Source organism: Octopus sinensis, linkage group LG30 (assembly GCF_006345805.1).
Source record: "Octopus sinensis linkage group LG30, ASM634580v1, whole genome shotgun sequence".
Lineage (NCBI taxonomy): Eukaryota > Metazoa > Mollusca > Cephalopoda > Octopoda > Octopodidae > Octopus > Octopus sinensis.
This window is the reverse complement of record NC_043026.1, coordinates 10,693,012-10,719,100: the sequence shown is the minus strand read 5'-3', so window position 1 is coordinate 10,719,100 and position 26,089 is coordinate 10,693,012. Positions and strand designations below refer to the sequence as shown.

General features: G+C 38.7%; 4 protein-coding genes across 6 annotated transcripts in view; 3 read left to right on the top strand and 1 right to left on the bottom strand.

The window, feature by feature from the left end:
- LOC118768555 overlaps positions 1-1,864 on the top strand; it is a 13,654-nt gene extending 11,790 nt beyond the window's left edge. Inside the window, exons 3-5 of the mRNA XM_036515324.1 lie at positions 565-728; positions 1,317-1,480; positions 1,659-1,864. Of these exons, the coding sequence (XP_036371217.1) occupies positions 607-728; positions 1,317-1,480; positions 1,659-1,711 (339 nt within the window). The 5' untranslated portion in view covers positions 565-606 and the 3' untranslated portion in view covers positions 1,712-1,864. The remainder of the gene's footprint in view (positions 1-564; positions 729-1,316; positions 1,481-1,658) is intronic.
- Positions 1-26,089, bottom strand: part of LOC115226522 (gastrula zinc finger protein XlCGF17.1-like) — a 371,227-nt gene that overhangs the window by 113,241 nt on the left and 231,897 nt on the right. The window lies entirely within an intron of this gene.
- LOC115226635 lies at positions 9,030-17,858 on the top strand. Its single transcript, XM_036515234.1, is given in 6 exon segments — positions 9,030-9,337; positions 10,918-11,008; positions 11,011-11,114; positions 12,754-12,905; positions 14,280-14,546; positions 15,301-17,858. Coding segments are annotated over 6 exon segments (2,385 nt in total). The 5' UTR covers positions 9,030-9,232; the 3' UTR covers positions 16,967-17,858.
- The window catches only part of LOC115226546 (zinc finger protein 271-like), a 53,749-nt gene continuing 49,229 nt past the window's right edge, over positions 21,570-26,089 (top strand). For 2 of the 3 annotated variants that reach the window (XM_036515238.1, XM_036515239.1), the window contains exons 1-2: positions 21,570-21,767; positions 23,736-25,112. In XM_036515238.1, the coding sequence (XP_036371131.1) occupies positions 24,077-25,112 (1,036 nt within the window). In that variant the 5' untranslated portion in view covers positions 21,570-21,767; positions 23,736-24,076. Of the gene's footprint in view, positions 21,768-23,735; positions 25,540-26,089 lie in introns of all 3 variants that reach the window. The other variant, XM_029797548.2, reaches the window with a different exon arrangement.

Sequence of the window (26,089 nt, the reverse complement as noted above, 5' to 3'; positions counted from 1 at the left end):
CAGAAACAGGAAGGAAACTTAGTGATTTTAAAGAATATAGTGACCTGGCAAACTGGCCCGTAACAATTGATAAAGATTTCATACAAAACTGTTTAATGCAAGACATCACATTTTTTTTTCAAAATAAAAAAAAAAACAGATAATATATATACTGAATCCAATACGATTTACAAACCTCCCACTTCGTTTTATCGATTTTTATGTATCGTGACACGTGAGTAGAACTCATGTTTGGAATACTCAGATTGTTGGAAAAATCGATAATAGGGCCCCTGGAAGGGATCCTGATATATATACATATCTAATATATTTAATTTTTACAGACAAGGGAAATAACTCATTCAGTTTCCTATATCATTTGGTATAGTGACAGATTCTTGGGAAGGCGAAGATGATCCGGTTCTTGACTGAGGATAGAAAGCTTCGAATGACCCGTCCTTGTTTTTCTGTATCGTCTATCTGGATGTTTTGTGTTCTTGTCCCATTTTGTATTTCATATATATATAGAGAGACGTACGTACACTTTGTTCTCTTACATATATATATAACTTGTCTTTTATTCAGGTGAAACTTGTCTTATACAAAAATCAAAATGCAGTTGTAACGATGGTGCTTAATGGACGAGATACAACCCTTGAGAACTGGTTTTCTCCCAAAAATCTGAAAAGTTCTCCATGGACGGATTTGCCAAAGGCTAAACCCAATTACTTCTCAATGGCCGGATTTAAGTATACAATAATTCTTAATCATTGTTTTCTTTTTTTCTTTTGTAGTTGTTACCTTCAGAAGTAGACTTTATAACGTGTATTGATTAGAAAATCATTTCGTTTAAACGACAAATGCTAAAAAGCATCGAAATTCTATGAGTTGACTAGATTTGTTCGGCACTGGAAGATGGCTCTTCTGTATCACGTAATTTCACCGTATTGTGGGTCATCAGTAGTAGAAAGCCAGAAAAAATCAGTCAAAATTTTATTGATATATAGAATAATACTGACCAAATAACCAGCGATGTCACGACGAGGTACTAGGCTGTGCATCAATTAGTTATTAGCGACAGAAACGGCCTTCGTAGTTAATATTAATTAGTACATCGGACCTAACCTGGATGAGTTGTTTGCGATACCGTACACTACTGTAAACGTCCCGAAAAATCATTTCGTGTAGAAGACAAATGGTAAAAAGCATCGAAATTCTATTGGTTGACTAAATTTCCTCAGTAACGCGAATGGCAGTATTATCCCAGTCTGGGAAGAAGACTGCTTCGCTCACCAAACAAACAACAGCAAAATCCTATTTTTATTTTCCTTCCACAGAAAGAAGCGACGGTTCTACGTGTCTTACACACATTTTGTGTGTGGCGGAGACAAAGGCTGGCTTATCATCATCGAAGCATTTTACATGTGTCATTGGGAAATACCATATATATATCCCCGATTCATATACTCTAACGCACCTTCGAAAGCCGCATGGCTACTCGGTAAGTATTTCGTTGTCTTTTATCTTTTATCTGTGTAAGTGTGGCTTCGTGGTGGTGGTGGTAGTAGTAGTAGTAGTTAGTAGTAGTAGTAGTAGTAGTGCTGGTGCTACTGCTGTTGTTGCTATTTTTTATGTTTATTGTTTGTTTTTATTCCTGTTTCTCATGTTACTCTTTCCAGGTTACGGATCAGCAGATACCCTGGCCATATTCATCCGCTTGATACAGAAATAACCAAAACATATGCAGGCATTATTAGTATTGCTGCTGCTATATCTATCTATATGAGCATCTATGACCATCTATATACCTATACTATATCTATACCACCTATATCTATACTATATGACCATCACCGCTGACCCACACTCCATGTACCCCACTCAATAAAAGTCTGTTCAACATTGATCTTTGTTGTGATTCTCTTTCATTCTCTCTCTCTCTCTCTTTTTATTTTGAGATAAACAGATTTATAATTATTTGTATACATACAAGGAGTGGCTGTGTGGTAAGTAGCTTGCTTACAAGCCACGTGGTTCTGGGTTCAGTCCCACATGCGAGGCACCTTGGGCAATACATAATTATAACATTGGATTGGCTATAAGCCTCTCCACGCGCTACAATAATAGACGCCGAAAGACGATATTACCACCTTCAAAAACTCCTAGAAATATTGGGTTGTCCGGAAAGTTCGTGCCGATTTATAATAGCTTATCTTTCGACTTATTTTAGAACATAGTTGAGTCCATAAAATAGGATTTGACCACACCTCCATTTAGAGCACAGCTTAAGCTATCTTTTCGGGGAAAAAGGTTTATGTTCCTATAATCTGTGTTAATTCTGTAACCCTTTAAAATGGAAGATAAGAAAGTTCATTTTCGGCACTTGATGCTTTTCTTTTTCCGTAAAGAGAAAAATGCTTCACAAGCAACCAAAGAAATATACGCAGTTTTCGGTGATGTTTCTTTATCCAAAAGAACTGTACAGAAGTGGTTAACAAGGTTCCGAGCTGGAGATGGTAGCCTTATTGATAAAGAGCGATCAGGCGTCTGCCTGATCGCTCTACAGGTGATGACCAAATCAAGTCATTAATTGAGAACGACCCTCATTGCACAACCCGAGAATTGGCAGAAAGTCTCAACCTATCAAAAGAAAAAGAAGCAAAAAGTTACTTCCCCTGTGTGATATTTCAAGGGAAACAACTCTCTTGAATCATCCCCCGCCCCCATGTATTCTTGTTCATAGACGTGTATACAGCTTTTATCTTTTACTTGTTACAGTCTGCGGTCATGCTGGAGCACTGCCTTGAAGGGATTTGGTCGAACAAATCGACCCAGGACATTTTGTTAAATCCTAATATTTTTTTCCATCAGTCTCCGTTGCCGAAACGGGGACGTAAACACACCAACAACGGTTCTGGGTTCAGTCCCACTGCGTGGCACCTTGCGGGCAAGTGTCTTCTGCTATAGCCCCGGGCCGACCAAAGACCTGTGAGTGGATTTGGTAGACGGAATCTGAAAGAAGCCCGTCGTATATATGCGCGTGTGTGTGTGTGCGTGCGCGTGTGTGTTTGTCTGTGCATCCCCCCCCCAGACACACAGCACCTGACAGCCAGTGTTGATGTGTTTACGTCCCCGTAACTTTGCGGTTCGGCAAAAAGGTATCGATAGAATAAATACAAGGTTTTAATAAATAAGCTCTTCAGCCGGTGCTCCAGCATAGCCGCAGTCAAATGACTGCAACAAAAGATAAAAGACACACACACACATATTCGTATATTATTTTATACTTTTACTTGTTTTAGTTATCAGCCTGCGACCATGCTGGAGCACAGCCTTTAGTCGAACAAATCGACACCAAGGCTTATTCCCCATAACTTAGAGATTCGGCAAAAGAGACCGATAGAATAAGTACTAGGCATACAAAGAATAAGCCTTGGAGTCGATTTGTTCGACTAAAGGTTGTGCTCGAGCTTGGTCGCAGGCTGATGACTAAAATAAGTAAAAGCATAAGATAATATACGAATATATATATATACACATATATGTGCTACCGTGCTGGTGGCACATAAAAAGCACCATCCGATCGTGGCCATTTGCCAGACTTGTCTGGCACCTGTGCCGGTGGCACGTAAAAAGCACCCACTACACTCATGGAGTGGTTGGCGTTAGGAAGGGCATCCAGCCGTAGAAACATTGCCAGATCAAACTGGGCCTGGTGCAGCCTTCTGGCTTCCCAGACCCCAGTTGAATCGTCCAACCCATGCTAGCATGGAAAGCGGACGCTAAACGATGATGATGATGATGATATATATATACAAATATATATATATATTTCTTTACTGCCCACAAGGGGCTAAACATAGAGAGGACAAACAAGGACAGACAAAGGATTAAGTCGATTATATCGACCCCAGTGCGTAACTGGTACTTAATTTATCGACCCCGAAAGGATGAAAGGCAAAGTCGACCTCGGTGGAATTTGAACTCAGAACGTAACGACAGACGACATACCGCTAAGCATTTCGCCCGGCGTGCTAACGTTTCTGCCAGCTCGCCGCCGTATACAAATATATATATATCTTTGCATCTGCATGTGCGTGTGTGTGTGTACACACACACATACGTATATGCATATGTATATAGAAGTATATATACAAACATATGGAGGCATGTATATATATATATACACTTGCGTTGGAAATTAATTAGCACTTCTCAAATTTCTACATTTTCTTACATTTCCTTAATTTAATTAACTTATTATCAGAAACGAACTCGTTTTTAATCAAAAATTTATTAAAACATATCCCAGCACACCACATAATTGTTATTAATCTTGAAATTTAGTCAATATCTTGTTGCACCTCCTTTGGCAGCAATGACAGCTGCTACGCGGGTCGGCATGCTGTCTATGAGTGCCTGCAGGTACTTTGCAGGGATGGACCCTCATGCAGCAAGAAGTGCCCCAAACAGCTCGTGTCGGTTCCTGTATTGCTGCACATTCAAATCCCTACCCAATCGACTCCAGAGGTTCTCAATAGGGTTCAGGTCAGGTGACTGGCCAGCACGTACTCCTCGCCACCAAAGAGGTATCCCGTACTATCTCAACGTTCTTTGCTGCGTTGATGTTGCCTTCGACGGCATAGAGCCGCCCAACACCACTGTAGCTGAACGCCCCTCACACCATCAGACCACCCCCACCATGCTTCATGGTGAGCAAATCAAGGGTGCTAATTAATTTCTGACGGTAGTGTATATAAAACGGTGGTTAGTTGGAGTCAGTAATTCAAGCATATTTCATGTTATAGATCCAGTGATGGCATTGGTGGCTTCATCATTGTTATTCAGAAGCGGATTCTCTGTTGTAGTGGTGGTTGATTGCTGTGGCATCAAGTAGTTGGATGGTAGATGTTTTGGTCTTGTTTCTAAGGAGACCACGTGTGCAAGTCATTGAAGGGAGGCACTTGAATAGAATAGAAATACAATGCTGGCTGTGAGGAGTGGTAGGGTTAAGGGTTTCGTTCAGTCTCTGAAGCTGGTGTGGTGTTTAATAAAAGACATGGTTGTGACACTTACATATGCATCGACTCAACGTTGATATGTGTATGTATAAGTATAGTCTCTTACTCTTTTACTTGTTTCAGTCATTTGACTGCGGCCATGCTGGAGCACCGCCTTTAGTCGAGCAACTCGACCCCGGGACTTATTCTTTGTAAGCCCAGTACTTATTCTATCGGTCTCTTTTGCCGAACCGCTGAGTGACGGGGACATAAACACACCAGCATCGGTTGTCAAGCAATGCTAGGGGGACAAACACAGACACGCAAACATACACGCACACATGCATATATATATACATATATACGACGGGCTTCTTTCAGTTTCCGTCTACCAAATCCACTCACAAGGCTTTGGTCGGCCCGAAGCTATGGTAGAAGACACTTGCCCAAGGTGCCACGTACAGATGCATCTCAAAAGTGAATAGATGAACTTCATTGTCTGTTTTATCTGTGTGGACTCTACTTCCGGTTGCAGCTTATAGTCATAGCCAGGTGAAAAAAAAATAAAGAGAGATAAAGAGAAAAACTTCATCATGCCTAGAACTGCATTTTGCTTGGTTAACACCGGTGAACGTGTATTGGTGATCTGAATTAGAAAATATCGCCATGCAAGAGGAGTGAAACCGGAACAGAAACCACGTAGTTTGTAAGGTGAACGCAGCCATGCCTACAATAATGGCTCTCTCACTGGCCATCTTCACACTCTCTTCTACCAAAAGAAAAAGCACTTTTCATCTACCTCTTTCCACTTCCAGTCACTTCAGCAATGTAACTACTCGCGTGCTGTCGGTGATTTTTTTTCTCTCTCTTTGGTCTTTTCCTTTTTCCCATTTTCTTTTCCGATGAAGAGCTATACTCAGAACATCAAAAACTCTCTTCTTTTACAGAACGTCACACTAATCCATTCCATGTGCACGTCATCTTGTTGTTTGTTATTGTTATTTTTAACGCTATTTATTCGATTTGACTACATATATATAATATATATATATATATATATATATATATATATATATATATATATATATACAGATAGACAGACAGAAAGATAGAAGACAGACAGACAGATACATACATAATATATATATATATATATATATATATATATACACACACATATATATATATATATATATATAAATGGAAGGTACCACACGAGTGAAAATATAAAAGGAAAGGGATTTGAAAATGCAGAGGTCTTTTACAGATGTTTATTACCTTGACTGGTTTCACTTAAAAAAAAAGATTTTCAAAAGTAAATTACAAGGCTTTGTTTTTAAACAGTTTTTATAAAAGTGCTCAAAATAGGCAGTAAAATAAGTTCATCAGAAATTATAATAGTTTATAAGGATTTTTAGAGGAATGACCAACCTTTTTCCTTCATCTCCAGTCTTGTATATATATATATATACTAGCACTATGACCCGGCAACACCGGATCATAGTGCGAGCGCATGCATATACAGCTGTTCAAATCTCCGACCAATCACATACAGCTAGCTGGCATTCAATTGGTGTATCAAGTTTCAGGCATTTTGATTGGGTTTTGGATAGAAAATTCACAAAAAAGTTTTCCTTTACCAAACCTCATGATATTGCTTCTAATAAATCTTGATTTTTATAACTATACCAACTATGATGTCTGTCTGCTCCCTCAGCCCTACCCCTAACAGATACTGCTCTCTGTTCTCTCAGCCTTAAATATACATGGGATTTGATAAACTAGTCTATAAATTAAAACTGATCCCATAAAACCAAAAAAAAAAAAAAAAAAAAGAAATTAGTGACAGGCAGAGTCTGTAACAATGTATATCTTCTTGAAAAATCCAGTAACTTCGAAACTGGAGTTGGCATAGCATGTTCTTTGTCTATCTCCTTAACTTCTTGGAGATTTTATGTATAATATGTCCATTTGTTCTAATCTAATTAAATTCTATGTCTTTGTGCAGCTGAAGACTGCTCTGCATTTTAAATTGATGTAATGATTGCATTGTTCAATTAAATGGAGTTGCATGAAACGATCGTACTGCATTACCTCTCTATATCCTTGTTGCTTATTTTTATTTTAATCACCTTACATATATTTATATATATATATACACACACATCTATATATTATTATAGATATATATATATATATATATATAATATATATATATATTATATATATATAATATATATATATATATATATATATATATATATATATATATATAATATATATACATATATATATACATCTATTATACATACATTATATATATATCATCATCATCATCGTTATATATATATATATATATATACATCCATCTATGTATGGTATGTATGTATGTATATTCGTATATGTAGATCTTGTATGTATGTATTTATGTGTGTGTGTGTCACTGAAGTCATTCACACATACATAACACCTCTCTCTTTTTCTCTGACAATCATTCACTCACTACAAAAAGTGAATTAAAAAAAATTCAGTTATCTCTCTCTCTCTCTCTCACACACATACACACACACCAGCACCATTGCTCTCTCTGTCTCTTCACAGACACCACACTCTCTGTCTCGCACACCCCATCAAACACACATCAATTCTTTCCCTTCACGCCAATATCAAAAGATAACCTCTCTCTCTCTCTCTCTCTCTTTCGCTTTTACGTCGACTCCAAAAGATCCCCCCACCACATATATAAACAAGTAAAAAAAATTATGGAAAGCGACGATCTTGTTCAGAAATATACATGGTTTAAGAAGTGATATAAACTGTTCTCAAATCGATAGATCGTCAAAAAAATTACCCCAACCCCTCCCGATTTTACGACCTTGCCCTTCAAGTACGCTATCCACATGCTAGAAATAACAGCCGAATCTCACAAAACTGCAATAACATAATGAAAGATATATGTAATCAATTTTCGAGTAACTTCCCGCAGTAATATGACAACGTATGGACGATAGGCCATCAAACATGGGCTGTCGGATGATACCACAGTGAAGAAAGCACAGCAATACTGGAAACTGTGATAATAGAAATTTTGACTCCCGGTACTGTAATTCATATCGATAAATGGGCCAGCTATAGAAATTTACAGCAACTTGGCTATATTCACCGAACGGTAAACCATTCATAGAACTTCGTTGACCCTGAAACCGACGCTTGCACAGCCCGAGGCCTATTTTGGTCCCGAATCAAAAGACGGTTGACGTATGTCACTGGATCATGGAATGATATGAAATGGTCGGTCTCGCGTTGGCAAATCTATGTATGGATTTGCGGCGAAGAAAAATTTCCAGAATTTCTATACACCTATACACATTACCGAAGTTTATCCCTCGCATTCCGCCGGCGTACATAGCCGAGGTTTCAGTTGTAAAAAAAAAAAAAAACAACACTTTAATTTCACTATATCATATTACTGCGGGAAATTACTCTGAAATAAATCTTTGCAGAAAGGTGAGTAGATTGATTACATATTTCTGTCATTATGTCATTGCAGTTTTGTGAGATTTGGCTGTTATTTCCAGCATGTGGATAATCTGCTTGAAGGCCAAGGCCGTAGAATTAGGAGGGGAGGGGTTGTGGTAATTTTTTTTTTTTTTTTTTTTTTTGGAAAAACTGAAATTTTACGAACAATTTTTTTCAGAATCATAATCTCCGTATTTTTCTGTTTTTCGCAAAAAAAAAAAAAAAAAAAATCTCCGGAAAAAGTGAAAAATGAAGAAATCGGGACATGGGTGGGTTAAATTTTTGAAAATTTTTTTTTCAGAATCGGAAAATCCGCCCGGATCCCAGTAAGCACACGGGTACTATTTAAAATACAGAGGTCCCTAAAAACTAACCCTATGGAACCTCTGTATTTAAGTAGTGAAAACGGAAGGTCTACCTACAAAATTAAGATTAAATATTTTCATTGTTATTAAACACAGAAATGTTTCGTAAAGGAAAAAATTATTACAAAGTGTGTGTATATGTATTAAACGTACTTTGAGCGTATGTGTGTGTATGAAGTTCAGAAACAATCCGGGGTTTGTAGAAATTAATCCCTTAATGTATAAAAGTTCTAACGTGAAGGTAATTACGGAAGTACAGTTATTGCGCATGCGTATCGTTTCTATATAACATACGGGAAGCGAATTTTTTTTCCCACGAGAGTTCCGGACCTCAGTAAAGTACTCCTTTGCATACAACCAAGTTAACATATGCTAGCATTCAAAATGGCGACCTCCGATTGCCATTCGAATCTTGTATTGTGCTCTCATTCAGATGCTAATATCATTGATACTGAACACATACGATGGTTAGCGGTAAGTTTGAATTACTACAGCAGTCAATGTTTTTGACGAATATGAAAGTACGGAAACTGCTTGAAGTTTTTGTAAACATTTATTGATATTTAAAAGAGAAAAACAGTTAGTTTTAAATCTCTGAGCAAGTTGTTGGCAAATAAACTTTAATTTAAAAGATTTATCCCAAAAAAATCTTACTTAGCTGTTATTTTTGGCAGGCCTCACAACCACCTCAATGCTCAATGACAAAAAAGAAACAAACTTTAATCAAACAATTTATATGTTTAAAAAAAACAAATATTTAACTTTCAGGAGTGGCTGTGTGGTAAGTAGCTTGCTTACCAACCACATGGTTCCAGGTTCAGTCCCACTGCGTGGCATCTTGGGCAAGTGTCTTCTACTATAGCCTCGGGCCGACCAAAGCCTTGTGAGTGGATTTGGTAGACGGAAACTGAAAGAAGCCCGTCGTATATATATATATATGTGTGTGTGTTTGTCCCCCTAGCATTGCTTGACGACCGATGCTAGTGTTTACATCCCCGTCACTTAGCGGTTCGGCAAAAGAGACCGATAGAATAAGTACTGGGCTTACAAAGAATAAGTCCCGGGGGCGATTTGCTCGACTAAAGGTGGTGCTCTAGTATGGCCACAGTCAAATGACTCAAACAAGTAAAAGAGAGAGTTATTCTGTCATGGGCCCAATTTACATGAGTTTGCAGAAAAAAATACTTGGCACTCATCATCATGCTTTATATATTCTTTTATTTTTTTTATTTGTTTCAGTCATTTGATTGCGGCCATGCTGGAGCACCGCCTTTAGTCGAACAAATCGACCCCACAACTGTAAGCCTAGTACTTATTCTATCGGTCTCTTTGCCAAACTGCTAAGTTACGGGGACATAAACACACCAGCATTGGTTGTCAAGCAATGGTAGGGGAACAAACACAGACACACACACACACACACACATATATATATATATATATATATATATACAACAGGCTTCTTTCAGTTTCCGTCTACCAAATCCACTCAAGGCTTTGGTCAGCCCAAGGCTATTGTAGAAGACTCTTGCCCAAGGTGCCATGAACCCGAAACCATGTGGTTGGTAAGCAAGCTACTTACCACACAACTGTGCCTAGTATGTATTTTTTTATTTTGCTTTACTTTACTCTTTTACTCTTTTACTTGTTTCAGTCATTTGACTGCGGCCATGCTGGAGCACCGCCTTTAGTCGAGCAACTCGACCCCGGGACTTATTCTTTTTGTAAGCCCAGTACTTATTCTATCGGTCTCTTTTTGCCGAACTGCTAAGTGACGGGGACGTAAACACACCAGCATCGGTTGTCAAGCAATGTTAGGGGAACAAACTCAGACACGCAAACACATATATATATACGACAGGCTTCTTTCAGTTTCCGTCTACCAAATCCACTCACAAGGCATTGGTCGGCCCAGGGCTATAGCAGAAGACACTTGCCCAAGATGCCACGCAGTGGGACTGAACCCAGAACCATGTGGTTGGTGAGCAAGCTACTTACCACACAGCCACTCCTGTGCCTACTTATATATTTTTTTTATATTTCTTTTATTGCAGGAGTTCCTACCTGAGAACTATAAACATCACATTTGTAACATAGAAATTGTCGAGAAAGAAGTAAAAGTAACACTGAGGTTGGCTGTTTCGACCAAGAAGGGGCTAAAGAATGGTTGGAGTCCATGCAGAAGTCATCCCTGTCAACTTTTCGAGTGGAAAGAACTTATCCATCCTCTGGTGAAAAGGTTTTGTTCAAGGTGTGTATCACTATCACTATTGTCACACATTTGACAGGTTTGATGAGATTAAATAAAAGATAGATACATATATAACTAAACAATTTTGTTGCTTTTTATATATGCCCCTAAAGCCCCATTCACACTTCGCTGGATTGCCTTGCGGATACTTATGGACGTAACTTTTACGGATCATTTCATTTTTTCATTTCGTCTAGTTTCAGCTCACGAGCTGTAGCCATGCTGGGGCACCACCATTGGAAACCAAATAGTCTTTCCTTCCTTCATGCCAAGTTTGAAGAAAATATCTCTTTTGCATCTTACTTTTTTGGTCTCTTCAATATGCTGTATTTTGTGGCATTATTTCAAGCCAGCCGGCATTTTTTGCGCAAACTGCACGTGCATTTTTCTCACGTACACGTAGTATTGATTGCAACAGCTGATGTACTTGCACGTACAAATGCACGTTCCCACGGCTTTATCGATAGCATTCTCACCTGGAATCGATTTTTGTAATGTTTTCAAGACTTATACATGCCCTGATGCCGTCAGTATCTACATATCAAATTTGAGCACCATCGGATGGAGGATGCCCGAGATCCTAGAAGACACACACACACACAGACAGAACGGATTTTATATAATATAATAATAATAATATTAATAATAACATTCTTCCACAAAGCTACGGGTGGGGCGTAATTGATATAAATAGGAGTCATTTATGGATGTTATAAGAATCTTTCCAGCAAGAATAGGAAAAATTCTAAGGAAACTTACAAACAATATGTGAAAGTCTGACTGGAAAATTCCAACAAATGCTATTCAAAGACTTCTTCAGGCAATTCATGGACTCTTTCCGATTCTTTATTTAATTTATGGAATGCGGTGTCATCACATGACCAAGCACTTTAAAGGTGTGTACTTGGTTGTATATATTGTATGCACAATTGAAGAATTGCTCCTGGCTGGTCTCCATGATGTTCTATACTCTTTTACTTGTTTCAGTCATTTGACTGCGGCCATGCTGGAGCACCTCCTTAAGTCGAGCAAATCGACCCCTGGACTTATTCTTTGTAAGCCCAGTACTTATTCTATCGGTCTCTTTTGCCGAACCGCTAAGTTACGGTGACGTAAACTCACCAGCATCGGTTGTCAAGCAATGCTAGGAGGACAAACACAGACACACAAACATATACACACATACATATATATATATATATACATATATACGACAGGCTTCTTTCAGTTTCCGTCTACCAAATCCACTCACAAGGCATTGGTCGGTCCGAGGCTATAGCAGAAGACACTTACCCAAGATGCCACGCAGTGGGACTGAACCCAGAACCATGTGGCTGGTAAGCAAGCTACTTACCACACAGCCACTCCTGCTATGATGTTTGCATTTATCCCTAAAGTCCGTAAACAATCCAAATTTCACTTGCAGCAGAATTTCTTTGTATATTCATGTAGTTTTAATGTTTTATGTCCAGTTAGTGATCGCTAGCTACATGTTCACTTCACCTAAAAAGTACTTTTGAAGAAATGAATCTGTCCTTGTAGGTTCTGTTCTAATTGTGAATTCTTTCGGCCCTGATCCGATTTCAAAATACTGAAGTTTGCACATGTAAGTTTTACTTTCTCACCGCTCTCACTTCAGACTGAATTTCGCTGTCAACATAACACGAAACCAAGAACCACAACAGCCGACCAACGCAAGGGTTCAAAGAACACCAACTGCCCAGCAGGCTTGAGCATGATTGGCAAAGTCAGCACCTTTGAAAAGTCTGATGGGAAAAAGAGGAAATGCAGGTAATTGAATTTTGCATCTGTTTTCACCTGGATACAACTGTTCTGATTGTTTGTAAATTTTTGTACTGGTTCTATTATTTCTCTGTATCCGAATCTCTACTTTCTTTTGACAGGTGTCACAAATGTCACCCCTATGGAAAAAGGGTGTGAAAAAAGGATGAAATCTACACCTTTCCTTTTTTGCTTGTTTTTCGTACATCATCATCATCATCGTCGTTTAGCGTCCGTTTTCCATGCTAGCATGGGTTGGACGGTTCTACTGGGGTCTGTGAAGCCAGAAGGCTTCATCAGGCCCAGTCAAATCTGGCAGTGTTTCTACGGCTGGATGCCCTTCCTAACGCCAACCACTCCGTGAGTGTAGTGGGTGCTTTTTACGTGCCACCCGCACAGGTGCCAGACAGAGCTGGCAAACGGCCACGAACGGATGGTGCTTTTTATGTGCCACCGGCACAAGGGCCAGGCGAGGCTGGCAACGGACACGAAACGGGCGGTGCTGGCAACGGTCGCGAAACGGAAGGTTCTTTTACATGCCACCGGCACTGGTAACACATCTGCAATTTCCATTGATCGATTTCCATTCTGATCCGTACAATTATATTATTCAAGAAAAGGTGGTGAGCTGGCAGAAATGTTAGCACACCGGGCGAAATGCGTAGCCGTATTTCGTCTGCCGTTACGTTCTGAGTTCAAATTCCGCCAAGGTCGACTTTGCCTTTCATCCTTTCGGGGTCGATAAATTAAGTACCAGTTACGCACTGGGGGTCGATGTAATCGACTTAATCAGTTTGTCTGTCCTTGTTTGTCCCCTCTGTGTTTAGCCCCTTGTGGGTAATAAAGAAATATATATTATTCAAGATTTGCTTGCGAAGACATATTGGGGCAAGCGAAATCGAAATCGAATTGAACCAGCCAGGATCCCTGGTCTGGTGGTACGTAAAAAGCACTATCCGACTCGTGGCCGATGCCAGCGCCGCCTCGACTGGCTTCCGTGCCGGTGGCACATAAAATACACCAATCCGACCGTGGCCGTTGCCAGACTCGCCTGGCACCTGTGCAGGTGGCATGTAAAAAGCACCCACTACACTCACGGAGTGGTTGGCGTTAGGAAGGGCATCCAGCTGTACAAACATTGCCAGATAAGACTGGAGCCTGGTGCAGCCTTCTGGCTTCCCAGATCCCCGGTTGAACCGTCCAACCCATGCTAGCATGGAGAACGGACGTTAAACGATGATGATGATGATGATGATGAAGATCAAGCATTACAACAAGAAATCGGATGCAGTGCATTCAGTTCAACTGTTGAATTGACAAAAACACCATTATATAAAACAGCAGCCTGTGACATACATGTTTGTTCTGGTTCTTTTTTTTTAGGTCTTCAGATCCTCATATGCCTGATCATCCTCTGATTGTGAAATTCAAGTGCACGCATAACCACCCTCTTAGGGCTGAGGATGCTTTGAAGCATAGGGATGTGAGTGAAGAGGTTAAGGTAAAGTTCCTGGAATTGTTCAACAAGGGTTATACTCCTTCAAAAGCACTGGAACTGCACAAGTATGATCTACAACTCCAGCATAGTGACAACTACCTTTTCATCAGTGCTGATAGATCCATCACTCCTGATTTACAGTACTGTTATAGGTTAGTATGTGAAATTATATGTACAACATGAATGGAGAGATCACCTATGATGTCATCAGTGCTGCCAATTTGCAAAATTTACTAAAAAATGTAAATGAGTCTAGTTACCATTTTTTTTTGCCCAATTTTGCTCATTTCTCTTTTGAAATATTAAAAAAAAAATATTTGTTTAGATTAGAACAGTAAACTTTTACAGGTTTAATTTCCTTTTAAGTACACTTTTAATGAGTAAATGGACTTCACTTAACCAGTCCTACAGTTAATTCGAACTAACTTAAAAGCACCTTTCAATATGTACATTTGTATGGTACGTTGGTGTTGATTTTTCCCATGAAAATAGAGCGTTCATAAATAACAGACAACTTTGTTTTCACCCATAAATCAACTATTTTAGTATGGCAATTTTATAGGATTTTCGCGAGAGATATCACAAATGCATACTAATACACATACACAAATACACACATGATGAATGACATTCACAGAGAAACTTGGTGGTAGCACTGAGTGTATTATACACTAGGGAAAACACTGGTGGAAACCTCGCTTTGTGTGTGGTGTGCAATTTACTCTTGCAAATGAATTTGTTCTAATTCATAGTCAGCAATGTAATACTAATTCGTTAATGTACTATATTAGTTTGCTAAAATGGGGAGGTGGGGAAGCAAAAGTCCTCGTTTGTGACCCTTTGTGAAATATGTTCCTACCTTCTCTATCTGTGGTTCTGATATTACTTCATTCTCTTTCTCTTCAGGTTATACTACCAGACATTCAAGAAAGAGTATGGTGAAGCCAAGGGAGAGTTTATCCTCAAGGATCTGAAGAGGAAGATCGAGGAAGGATCATTCGGTGATGACATCAAATTGTCACTTGTTGGGCCAGAGGGAAAACAAGCTGCCATTGCCATTGTAACGCCACTGATGAGACGTGTGCATAAACTGATCAAACATTCTGGTGAACTAGTATTCATTGATGCATCTGGAAACATGAACAGGCAAGGGTGTCGAGTTTTTTTGCTCTTGACACACAGTTGTGCTGGAGGACTCCCACTTGGAGTGCTGATTACAACAAGTGAGAGCACAGAAACAATTACAGAGGCTCTGAAGTTGTATAATTCTCTGTTGGATAATGGTGCATATTTTGGGCGAGGCTGGAAATCTGGGCCCGAAATCTTCATGACAGATGACAGTACATCGGAAAGGCAATCACTCCATGCTGTCTACTCTGATGCCACACTTCTTCATTGTGTGTTTCACATTCTTCAGGCATTTTGGCGCTTCCTCTTGGAAGCTAAGAATGCAGTTAGGCAGGAAGACAGGCCACATTTGTTTTCCTTGTTGAAGGACATGATTTACTGTGACACCATCGAGGCGCTGAAGGCAAAACATGGTGAAATCATGAATGATGAAACATTGAAGAGGTACGAGTGTGTACGAAAGCACTTGGAGGACATCTGTGCCAAAAAGACATCGTGGGCAGTGTGTTATCGAGTTGGTCTGCATGTTGGTAACAACACAAACAACTACGCAGAGACAGCCATGCGGATAATGAAGGATCAGATCCTTGAAAGGACCAGGGCCTATAATTTGATCCAGCTGGTCGATTTCATTGTCACAAGAGTGGAGACATATTATGAAAGGCGGCTCATTGACGTCTGCAACAACAGACTAGACAGGTTGCTTCAGTCTCGATTTTTTCCTGATATCATGGCTGGATCTAAAATTGATCCAAACGAAATTGTTGGGATTGCCAACAGTAAGAACTTGTTCATGGTTCCAAGTGAGACAGATGATCCGACAACCTACATGGTGGATATTGCTCTTGGTGTGTGCCAGTGCAGGAAAGGAATAACTGGTGGACCATGCAAGCATCAGTACCTGGTTTTCAAGAAGCTGAACATCCTGTCCTGCTGGAACTTCATTCCTATAAATGATCCCTCAATGAGGGAGTTGTTGTACGAAGTGGCCACAGGTTGTTCGAATGTTCCAAAACAATGGTTTCTGCCCCTGAACTGCCAGAATGAACCAGATCAAGTGGATACAAACAGTATAACGATGGAGTCCATAGACAATATAAAAACTGAACCTCATTGTGCTGACAGTGACGACAACTGCATGGAGTCAAACAATCACATAAATGAAAATGACGGAGCTGACTGGAAGGATATGGAGATTTCAAATGGTTGCACATCAAAACCAAGTGCTGAGGATGGAAGTGACCCAATAATCAATGAGCTAAACAAGGCTTTTCTTGCTTTACAAGAAAGTTATTCTCAAGACAAAGAATTCTTTGGGGGACCAGTAAAAAAATTCACTAAGCAGCTTCTGGAACTAACTTCTGGAACAGATACTGCGTTAGCTTCCGCGCTTCACTGCTTTGGTTGGTACTCTGATGTGGAAAGAAAAACTGAAAATATTTAGTCAATATGAAGACAATTGGTGTGCATCCAACTGCAGCATCCAGGAGAAAGATGGTTGGTGGTAGAGAAACCGCAGACCATTGAAGGACTGTTTGAAAAGTGTGAAAGGAAAGGTGCCATTCAGCTCTCAGATTATGCCTAGATGCAAACCTCAACATAACTTCACAAATGTGTTAAACACAACCAATCTCTTGGTAAAACACACTCTACCAAATTAGTAATTATCATCATAATCATGATTTATCATCACCACATTAACAGTCATCAAATCAATGTCATTGCCATCATTATCACCACCAACATCACTCTCATTGCTATCATCATTATAATTACGATTCATCATTACCACCATGACAATCATCAACATCAATGTCATCATGATCATCATCATCACTGCTACCCGCACCAACATCAATAACCATCATCAAAAGAGAAAATAAGCATGATTATTCCTTACCCAAGTGACCATGTATAATAAATTACAATATGGCGAAATTTCATTGGATCATAATGATAAAAACAATTGTAATAAAATAAAATGGGCAAAAAAAAGTCAACAGTATGCCTCAGTCTGTCATTATTATGGGGGGAAAAAATATATTTTATTCCCAACCCTTTTGGAAACAACATTAGCATCATCTAGCTGTGACTGTCATAGAATTAAATACAATAATCAATAATATTAATATGCCAACTTGTTGTTTTTGTACGTACATACCTGTGGTGTGTGTCACACTTGCTTTAAAGGAAGAAGTGAGTGGCAAAGCGGGAGAGGAGGACAGAGAGAAAAAGGGAGACATTAAGTGATGATGGCGTTCATTTTGGGTTTTTTAAATGTTTATCAGATCGCAAGAAAATATGCCACAATACAGGTTCGCTTCGACATTACATGTTTATAAATTCCGTCCAAGGATTATTGTTATTAATATATTATATATATATATATATATATATATAAATATATCCTGTGCCGGTGGCATGTAAAAGCACCATCCGATCGTGGCCGTTTGCCAGCCTCATCTGGCACCTGTGCAGATGGCACGTAAAAATCACCCACTACACTCTCGGAGTGGTTGGCGTTAGGAAGGGCATCCAGCTGTAGAAACACTGCCAGATCTGACTGGCCTGGTGCAGCCTTCTGGCTTCCCAGACCCCTGTTGAACCGTCCAACCCATGCTAGCATGGAAAACGGACGTTAAACGATGATGATGATGATGATGATATATATATATATATATATAGGGGAGGCGCAAAATTAGTAACCGGGGCAAAATGAGTAACTTCTGATTTCTCATTATTTTTTCCTAACTGTTTGAAATCATTACTTTGCAAGTATAGCATAAACATTTGTATTGCTACGTTATATTTAAGAGTAAGGATTGGTCATCATAGTTGTTGTTGTTGAGGGAGTTCAAAACATAGGTTACAGGTCCCCTTTTTTATCAAGAAATTTCCAGTTAACTTTGACACTATTGTAACTGGGGTTGCGCATAAAACATCTGGATAATTTTTGATGTTTAACAATCAGTATTCTTTTCTCTGTCGGATTCCAAGTGAATTTTTTCCCACACTAATGTCTAGTTTGATAATTTTCAATTTTCAAAAAATGATGTCTAAAATGGGGTAAAATGAGTAATATATAATTTCAGTAATTTTTTTCTTTTTAACTTAATGGTGTGTAAATATATGACGAAGACGACTCCAGTTGTTTGTGAAGAAGCCATAGAGGATATGTTATGAAGATTTTTTTTTATTTAGTCGAGTTTCGTTAATTTCATACCATGGGTCATTTTTCCCTGAGCCTTTTTCCTATGACCTAGATATTTAATATTTTTTTTTATTATTTTTCCCTTTCTGATATCTAAGGATGAATACTGACGTGTATAAGTCTGTTTTCTGGGGAACTGAAGTAACAAATTTACTGTATCATGTCTTACTCATTTTGCCCCAGCCAAATTTTTCTTTTATATACTCAAAAAGAATGGCAATTATTTTCTGAAATAGTTATCAGATTATGATATAATGCTTTTAATGCATTTTAGGGAAGGCAATTTGCTTAACTGATATTTTTCTTATAAGGTAGTGAACATTTTAAAAAATATTTTGTCTCAAAGTTATAAGAGCAGTTAAAAAAAAAAATTTCCTCCCATCCCTTGTGTGTGTGTCCACAAAATAAACGTTGAGTGCGCAGGAGTGGCTGTGTGGTAAGTAGCTTGCTAACCAACCACATGGTTCCGGGTTCAGTCCCACTACATAGCACCTTGGGCAAGTGTCTTCTGCTATAGCCTCGGGCCAACCAAAGCCTTGTGAGTGGATTTGGTAGATGGAAACTGAAAGAAGCCTGTCGTATATATCATCATCATTTAACGTCCGCTTTCCATGCTAGCATGGGTTGGACGGTTCAACTGGGGTCTGGGAAGCCAGGAGGCTGCACCAGGCCAGTCAGATCTGGCAGTGTTTCTACAGCTGGATGCCCTTCCTAACGCCAACCACTCCGAGAGTGTGTAGTGGGTGATTTTATGTGCCACCGACACAGGTGCCAGACGAGGCTGGCGAACGGCCATATATATATATATATATATATTATATTATATATATATATATATATATATATATATATATATACACAATACATATATAATGCAAATATGTATAATACACATACATCATAAACAAAATCTCACAGGCGCAGGAGTGGCTGTGTGGTAAGTAGCTTGCTAACCAACCACATGGTTCCGGGTTCAGTCCCACTGCGTGGCACCTTGGCCAAGTGTCTTCTGCTATAGCCTCGGCCCGACCAATGCCTTGTGAGTGGATTTCGTAGACGGAAACTGAAAGAAGCCTGTCGTATATATGTATATATATATAAGTGTGTGTGTATGTGTTTGTGTGTCTGTGTTTTGTCCCCCCCTAGCATTGCTTGACAACCGATGCTGGTGTGTTTAGGTCCCCGTCACTTAGCGGTTCGGCAAAACAGACCGATAGAATAAGTACTGGGCTTACAAAAGAATAAGTCCCTGGAGTTGATTTGCTCGACTAAAGGTGGTGCTCCAGCATGGCCGCAGTCAAATGACTGAAACAAGTAAAGGAGTAAAGAGTATGCTAAGGTGTAAGTCAATAGCTTCAGGAACCACACACAAATGCAAAGATATTTCCTTACTTCGTCTGGATACATCAAAAACTCTTTTTTTGCCCAAATTCCTCCAATTTTAAATTCCAACAAAAATCAAAAAAAAAAAAAAAAAAAAAATTTTTTTTAAATAACCCCGAAAAAAAGCAAAGAAGAACCCCACAGGATACAACCATCAATATACGGCAGCACCCTGAAGACCCCTTTCTTCTACTTACCGCTCCAATCATTCATGACCACCATTCCAAAGATATGCTCCTCCGCCTTCGCCATGGGGATATTGGTGCCGAGGTTGTTGGAGGGACCTCCCACAAAGAAAGCCATTTCGAGTTCAATGTCCATGAGGCGGCAGTGTGTGTATATGTTTGTCTGTGTTTGTCCCTCTAGCATCGCTTGACAACTGCTGGTGTGTTTACGTCCCCGTCACTTAACGGTTCGGCAAAAGAGACCGATAGAATAAGTACTGGGCTTACAAAGAATAAGTCCCGGGGTCGATTTGCTCGACTAAAGGCGGTGCTCCAGCATGGCCGCAGTCAAATGACTGAAACAAGTAAAAGAGTATACCTATATATATATATTCGTTTACGTAGGTGTAGTTATATATGAGCCCTTTTATTTGTGTTGTCTGTATGTAAATGTGCGTGTTCATAGTTGCGCAAGTATATATACGTTGTTACATTATACCTCTAAGTGTGGGTACTTTTTTTCTTATCTGCTCTTTAAAACTGTCAGATACGCTATGAAGGAACAAGCCAGTTACCCAGAACGCATAAATACATATCAGGGCGATCTTTCGTCTCCAGTAGACCTTTCCGTCGATTTCCATAAAAAATTTTTTTTTTTTACATATGGGCTTGTGGGAACTTTTGAAGTAATGAGAGCGAAAGAGACACATTACTCTCTCTGTCTCTTCACACACACTAACAGAAGCACTTCACTTACACAACATACTGTCTGTCTCCCACACCCCATCAAACACACACACATGTACATCAATGCTTCCCATGCACGGTAACTTCAAAAGAACTTCCCTCGTCATACAATCGCTTTCTCTTAGTCTCTTTCGCTCTCATTACTTCAACAGTTCCCGCAAGCCCATATGTAAAAAAAAAATTTTTTTTACGGAAATCGACGGAAAGGTCTACTAGAGACGAAAGATTGCCCATATCAGAAATATTAAATTTCTAAATATCTCATAGAGATATGTACGGTGGTGGAGCGATAGAGTGGTTGTATACGTCAACTTAACGTGACAGTCCTGTAAGGCAATTACACCACCGCTGTTTAGCCCTAGGAAGCATCGACGCTTCCTAGCTGTTGGGGGTGTTTGTCTCCCCTTCGTAAATATATAAGGACACAGGAAATGTGTCAAGGCCGACAGGAAGCGTCGATGCTTCCTAGGGCTAAACAGCGGTGGTGTAATTCCCTTACAGGACTGTCAAGTTGACAGTATATAACCACTCATAAATACATAGAAATACTTTGAATTGCAACAGAATGCTACCTAAAGGGAGATAACAAGCCTTAGTATCAGATATGATAAAAGCGCATGCGCAATACACGCAATGTCTCTTGACATCGAATTAAACATGTCCGTTGTATGAATTTCTTTTCATCGTCTTTTTATACACTCAAACTCTTTATAGTAACGCTGTCCATATCAAGCATTCACGTAAGTATTCAACAACGGAAATACTTAATCTGGCGAAGTTTCGTATGTCGTAGATCAGATTTCCGTCGATTTCCGTAAAAAACTTTTATTTTTTTACATAAGTAATGAGAGCGAAAGAGACTAAGAGGAAGCGATTTTACGACGAGAAGGTTTCACTTTGAAATCGGCCTGTGTGCGTTTGATGGGGTGTGGGAGACAGACAGTATGTTGTGTAAGTGAAGTGCTTCTGTTAGTGTGTGTGAAGAGACAGAGAGAGTAATGTGTGAAAGAGAGAGATAACTGATTTTTTTACTCGGTGTATGTGTATATGTATGTATGCATGTATGTGTGTGTGTGTGTGTATGTATCTATGTATGTGTGTGTGTTTATGTATGTATGTATGTATGTATGGCCGGCATAGACTTTTCACACAGAACATTACCAATCGGATTTTGTCACTTTTCCTTACACATTTTGTACTGTTCGTTCCTTTTGCTGCACAACACAATGTTTACACATGCATATATATGCATGCTTGCACCCAGTTTCTGTGCACCTCTATAGACTATTAACTTTTTTTTTCCTTTGAATGCAACTCTTTTCTCATGAGAAGAATATCTCCTCCTCATTTTATAACTCTCCCGTCTTTTTCTTACCATTTCACCATCGTCACATCAACAGAGACATTAAGGCTGCACAGTAGCAGTCGACAAGGCATGTATAACGATTAAATAAAAAACTTTTTGCCTATATCTTCGATCACTGTCATTATTCCATTGAGTCAACCTCATTATTTTCTACATAGCAGACTGTTACATAAACAGGCGCCGCAAGGTAATCTTTCGTTTTAATTCGAAATAATGTAAACACTGAATCGGCCATACATACATACATACATACATACACACACACACACACGTACTTACACACACACACATACATGCAGACATACATATTCACATACACCGAGTAAAAAATTACGATGAATCGGCCATACATACATACATACATACATAAACACACACACATACATAGATACATACACACACACACACACATACATGCATACATACATATACACATACACCGAGTAAAAAAATCAGTTATCTCTCTCTTTCACACATTACTCTCTCTGTCTCTTCACACACACTAACAGAAGCACTTCACTTACACAACATACTGTCTGTCTCCCACACCCCATCAAACGCACACAGGCCGATTTCAAAGTGAAACCTTATCGTCGTAAAATCGCTTCCTCTTAGTCTCTTTCGCTCTCATTACTTATGTAAAAAAATAAAAGTTTTTTACGGAAATCGACGGAAATCTGTGCTACTACAACCGAAACTATGCCCTTAATCTTTTATCTTAAATATTCTAGACGTTCAGTTTTTGGCGCATTGATTCTGTGTGTCTCCCGTCTTTTATGGGTGATAGATGTCTATTATTTGTGCGTGAGTTGGCTGCTATTTCTAGCTATGGATGAGAGCTATCTATGATTTGTGCGTGAACTGGTTGCTATTTCGGCGGAAGTAAAGAATATGCATACTACCCATTTTCAGCGTAACCTTAACCCTAAGCCACCGGGTGTGCGTATTCTGTACTTTCGCCGATATTTCTAGCAATGGATGAGAGATGTCTGTTGATTTGTGTGAAATTTGGCTACTATGTCTAGCTATGGAAATGTCTATAATTTGGGCGAGATTTGGCTGCTATTTCTAGCCATGGAAGCTACCTTCTACACTCCATCGTTGCCCCTATTTTCTGATTTAATCTAAATAATATTATACAGTGTAAAGAGGTGTGTTTGTGATTTACAAATATATAAGCTATTCACAAGATTCTGTGATGTAAATTTGAATTAATGAAAGTGTTCAATTGTTCAGGTAAATGTTTATTTCTACAGTTTCTAGAAATGTAAATTTTCCATTGTTGAATCTGTATATTTTAAGTAACCTCTATATCTACACTATTGTTTCTTTATTATTTCAGAATATCAAATGACATTGGAATAAGTGAAGACACATTCTTGATATTTATCATCTATAAAGACTAAAAGAAAATTTTATACAGAGCAAATATATAAAACTGTTTCTTTAAACCTATGGTAGATACCATAGAAAATATTTGCTCTGATCTGCGATTATTAGCAAAAGTTCTGAACATCACTGACTGGAATGTCTACAAGATGAGTTTGTGTACTGAGTAAATTTGGATACATTTACATAAGTGTTGATAGAGAAAAGTAACGGTGGACAGATATGAAGTACTGGAAGTATTTATAAGAATAAACAAGAAAAATATATGTACATTGTGATTTGAGAAGAAATATCATGGAAAAGAGTGAAAAGCTTAAAGAATTGATTTCCCATCCCCATGGAAATATGACAGAGAGAGAAAATTTGTCATATAATTGTGATGTCTGTAAAAAGTCTTTCTCTCAAAAAAGTAACCTAACTGAACACAAACATATTCATACAAGAGAAACGCTATATCACTGTGATATCTGTGGTAAGTCTTTCACTCGCAGTATTGACAGAACTAGACATAAACGTATTCATACAGGAGAGATGCCATATTGTTGTGACATCTGTAATAAGTCCTTCTCTCAAAAAAGTAACCTGAATACTCACAAACGTACTCATACAGGGGAGAAGCCATATATCTGCGATATCTGTGGTAAATCGTTCTCTCAAAGTTGTAAATTAACTTCACACAGACTTACGCATACTGGAGAAAAGCCACATCACTGTGATATCTGTGATAAATCATTCTCTCAAAGTAGTACCTTAAGTAGACACAAATATATTCATATGGGAAAGACACCCCATCACTGTGATAACTGTAATAAATCATTCTCTCAAAGTAGTCACTTAACTAAGCACAAATGTGTTCATTCAGGAGAGAAGCCATTCTATTGTGATGTTTGTGGTAAATCATACACTGTAAGCAGTACTTTAGCTGCACATAAACGTATTCACACAGGGGAGAAGCCATACCACTGTGATATCTGTAGCAAGTCATTTACTGAAAGTAGTTCTTTAACAGCACACAAACGTCTGCATTCAGGTGAGAAACCATATCACTGTGATATCTGTGGTAAAGCGTTCACTGTAAGTAGTAGATTAACTGAACACAAGCGTACTCATACAGGAGTGAAGCCATATCATTGTGATATCTGTGGTAAGTCATTCTCTAAGAGTAGTAACTTAACTCCACACAAACGTATTCATACAGGAGAGAAGCCATATCCTTGTGATACTTGTGGTAGATTATTCAGTGAAAGTAGTGCTTTGACTACACACAAACGTCTTCATTCAGGAGAGAAACCATATCATTGTGATGTCTGTGGTAAATCATTCTCTGACAGTAGCAACTTCACTACACACAAACTTATTCACTCAGCAGAGATGCCGTATCACTGTGATATCTGTGGTAAATCATTCCCTAAAAGATATTACTTAACTACACACAAACGTATTCATACAGGTGAGAGGCCATATCACTGTGATATCTGTGGTAAATCATTCCATAAAAGGCATCAGTTAACTAAACACAAACGTATTCATACAGGAGAGAAGCCATATCATTGTGGTACTTGTGGTAAGTCATTCATGGAAAATAGTGCTTTAACTACACACAAACGTCTTCATTCAGGAGAGAAACCATATTATTGTGATATCTGTGGTAAATCATTCTCTCAAAATGGTAACTTAACTATACACAAACGTATTCATACAGGAGAGACACCATATCATTGTGATATTTGTGGTAAATCCTTCACTGTAAGTTGTTCTTTAACTAGACACAAACATATTCATATGAGAGAGACCATTTCACTGTGATGTCGGTACTAAATCAGTCTTGATGGTAGTACTTCACACAAACATATTCATACAAAAGAGAAGTTCTTTCAGTAGTAAATCATTCACAGAAAGTAGTAAATTAGCTGCACCCTGTCATATTTGTACAGGAGAGATAGGAAAAGGGGAGTTTGTTTTAATGTAAGCATTTGTTTTCTTTTCAATATTCCCATGTTTCATGTGATGGATGTTACAACTTTGAAAATAAAGTATTTCCAAAAGTTTCAGTTTTTTTCTCTTTATATTTTCACCCATCACTCTCCTCTACTTCCAAGCCCTTTTTCTTTCCCATGATGTAGGGACTTCTACACTAAAACCCTTCTTCCTAGCAACCCTAAACACGGTTCTTTGTTGAATATCACTTCCACAATTTACTGCATATTTATTGTTTATTAATTTTTAATTGCTTCACTCATTAAATATGTTTGTAATAGCAGAAGTTATTGCTTTTCCATACAGAGGAATTCAATAAAGTCAAATATG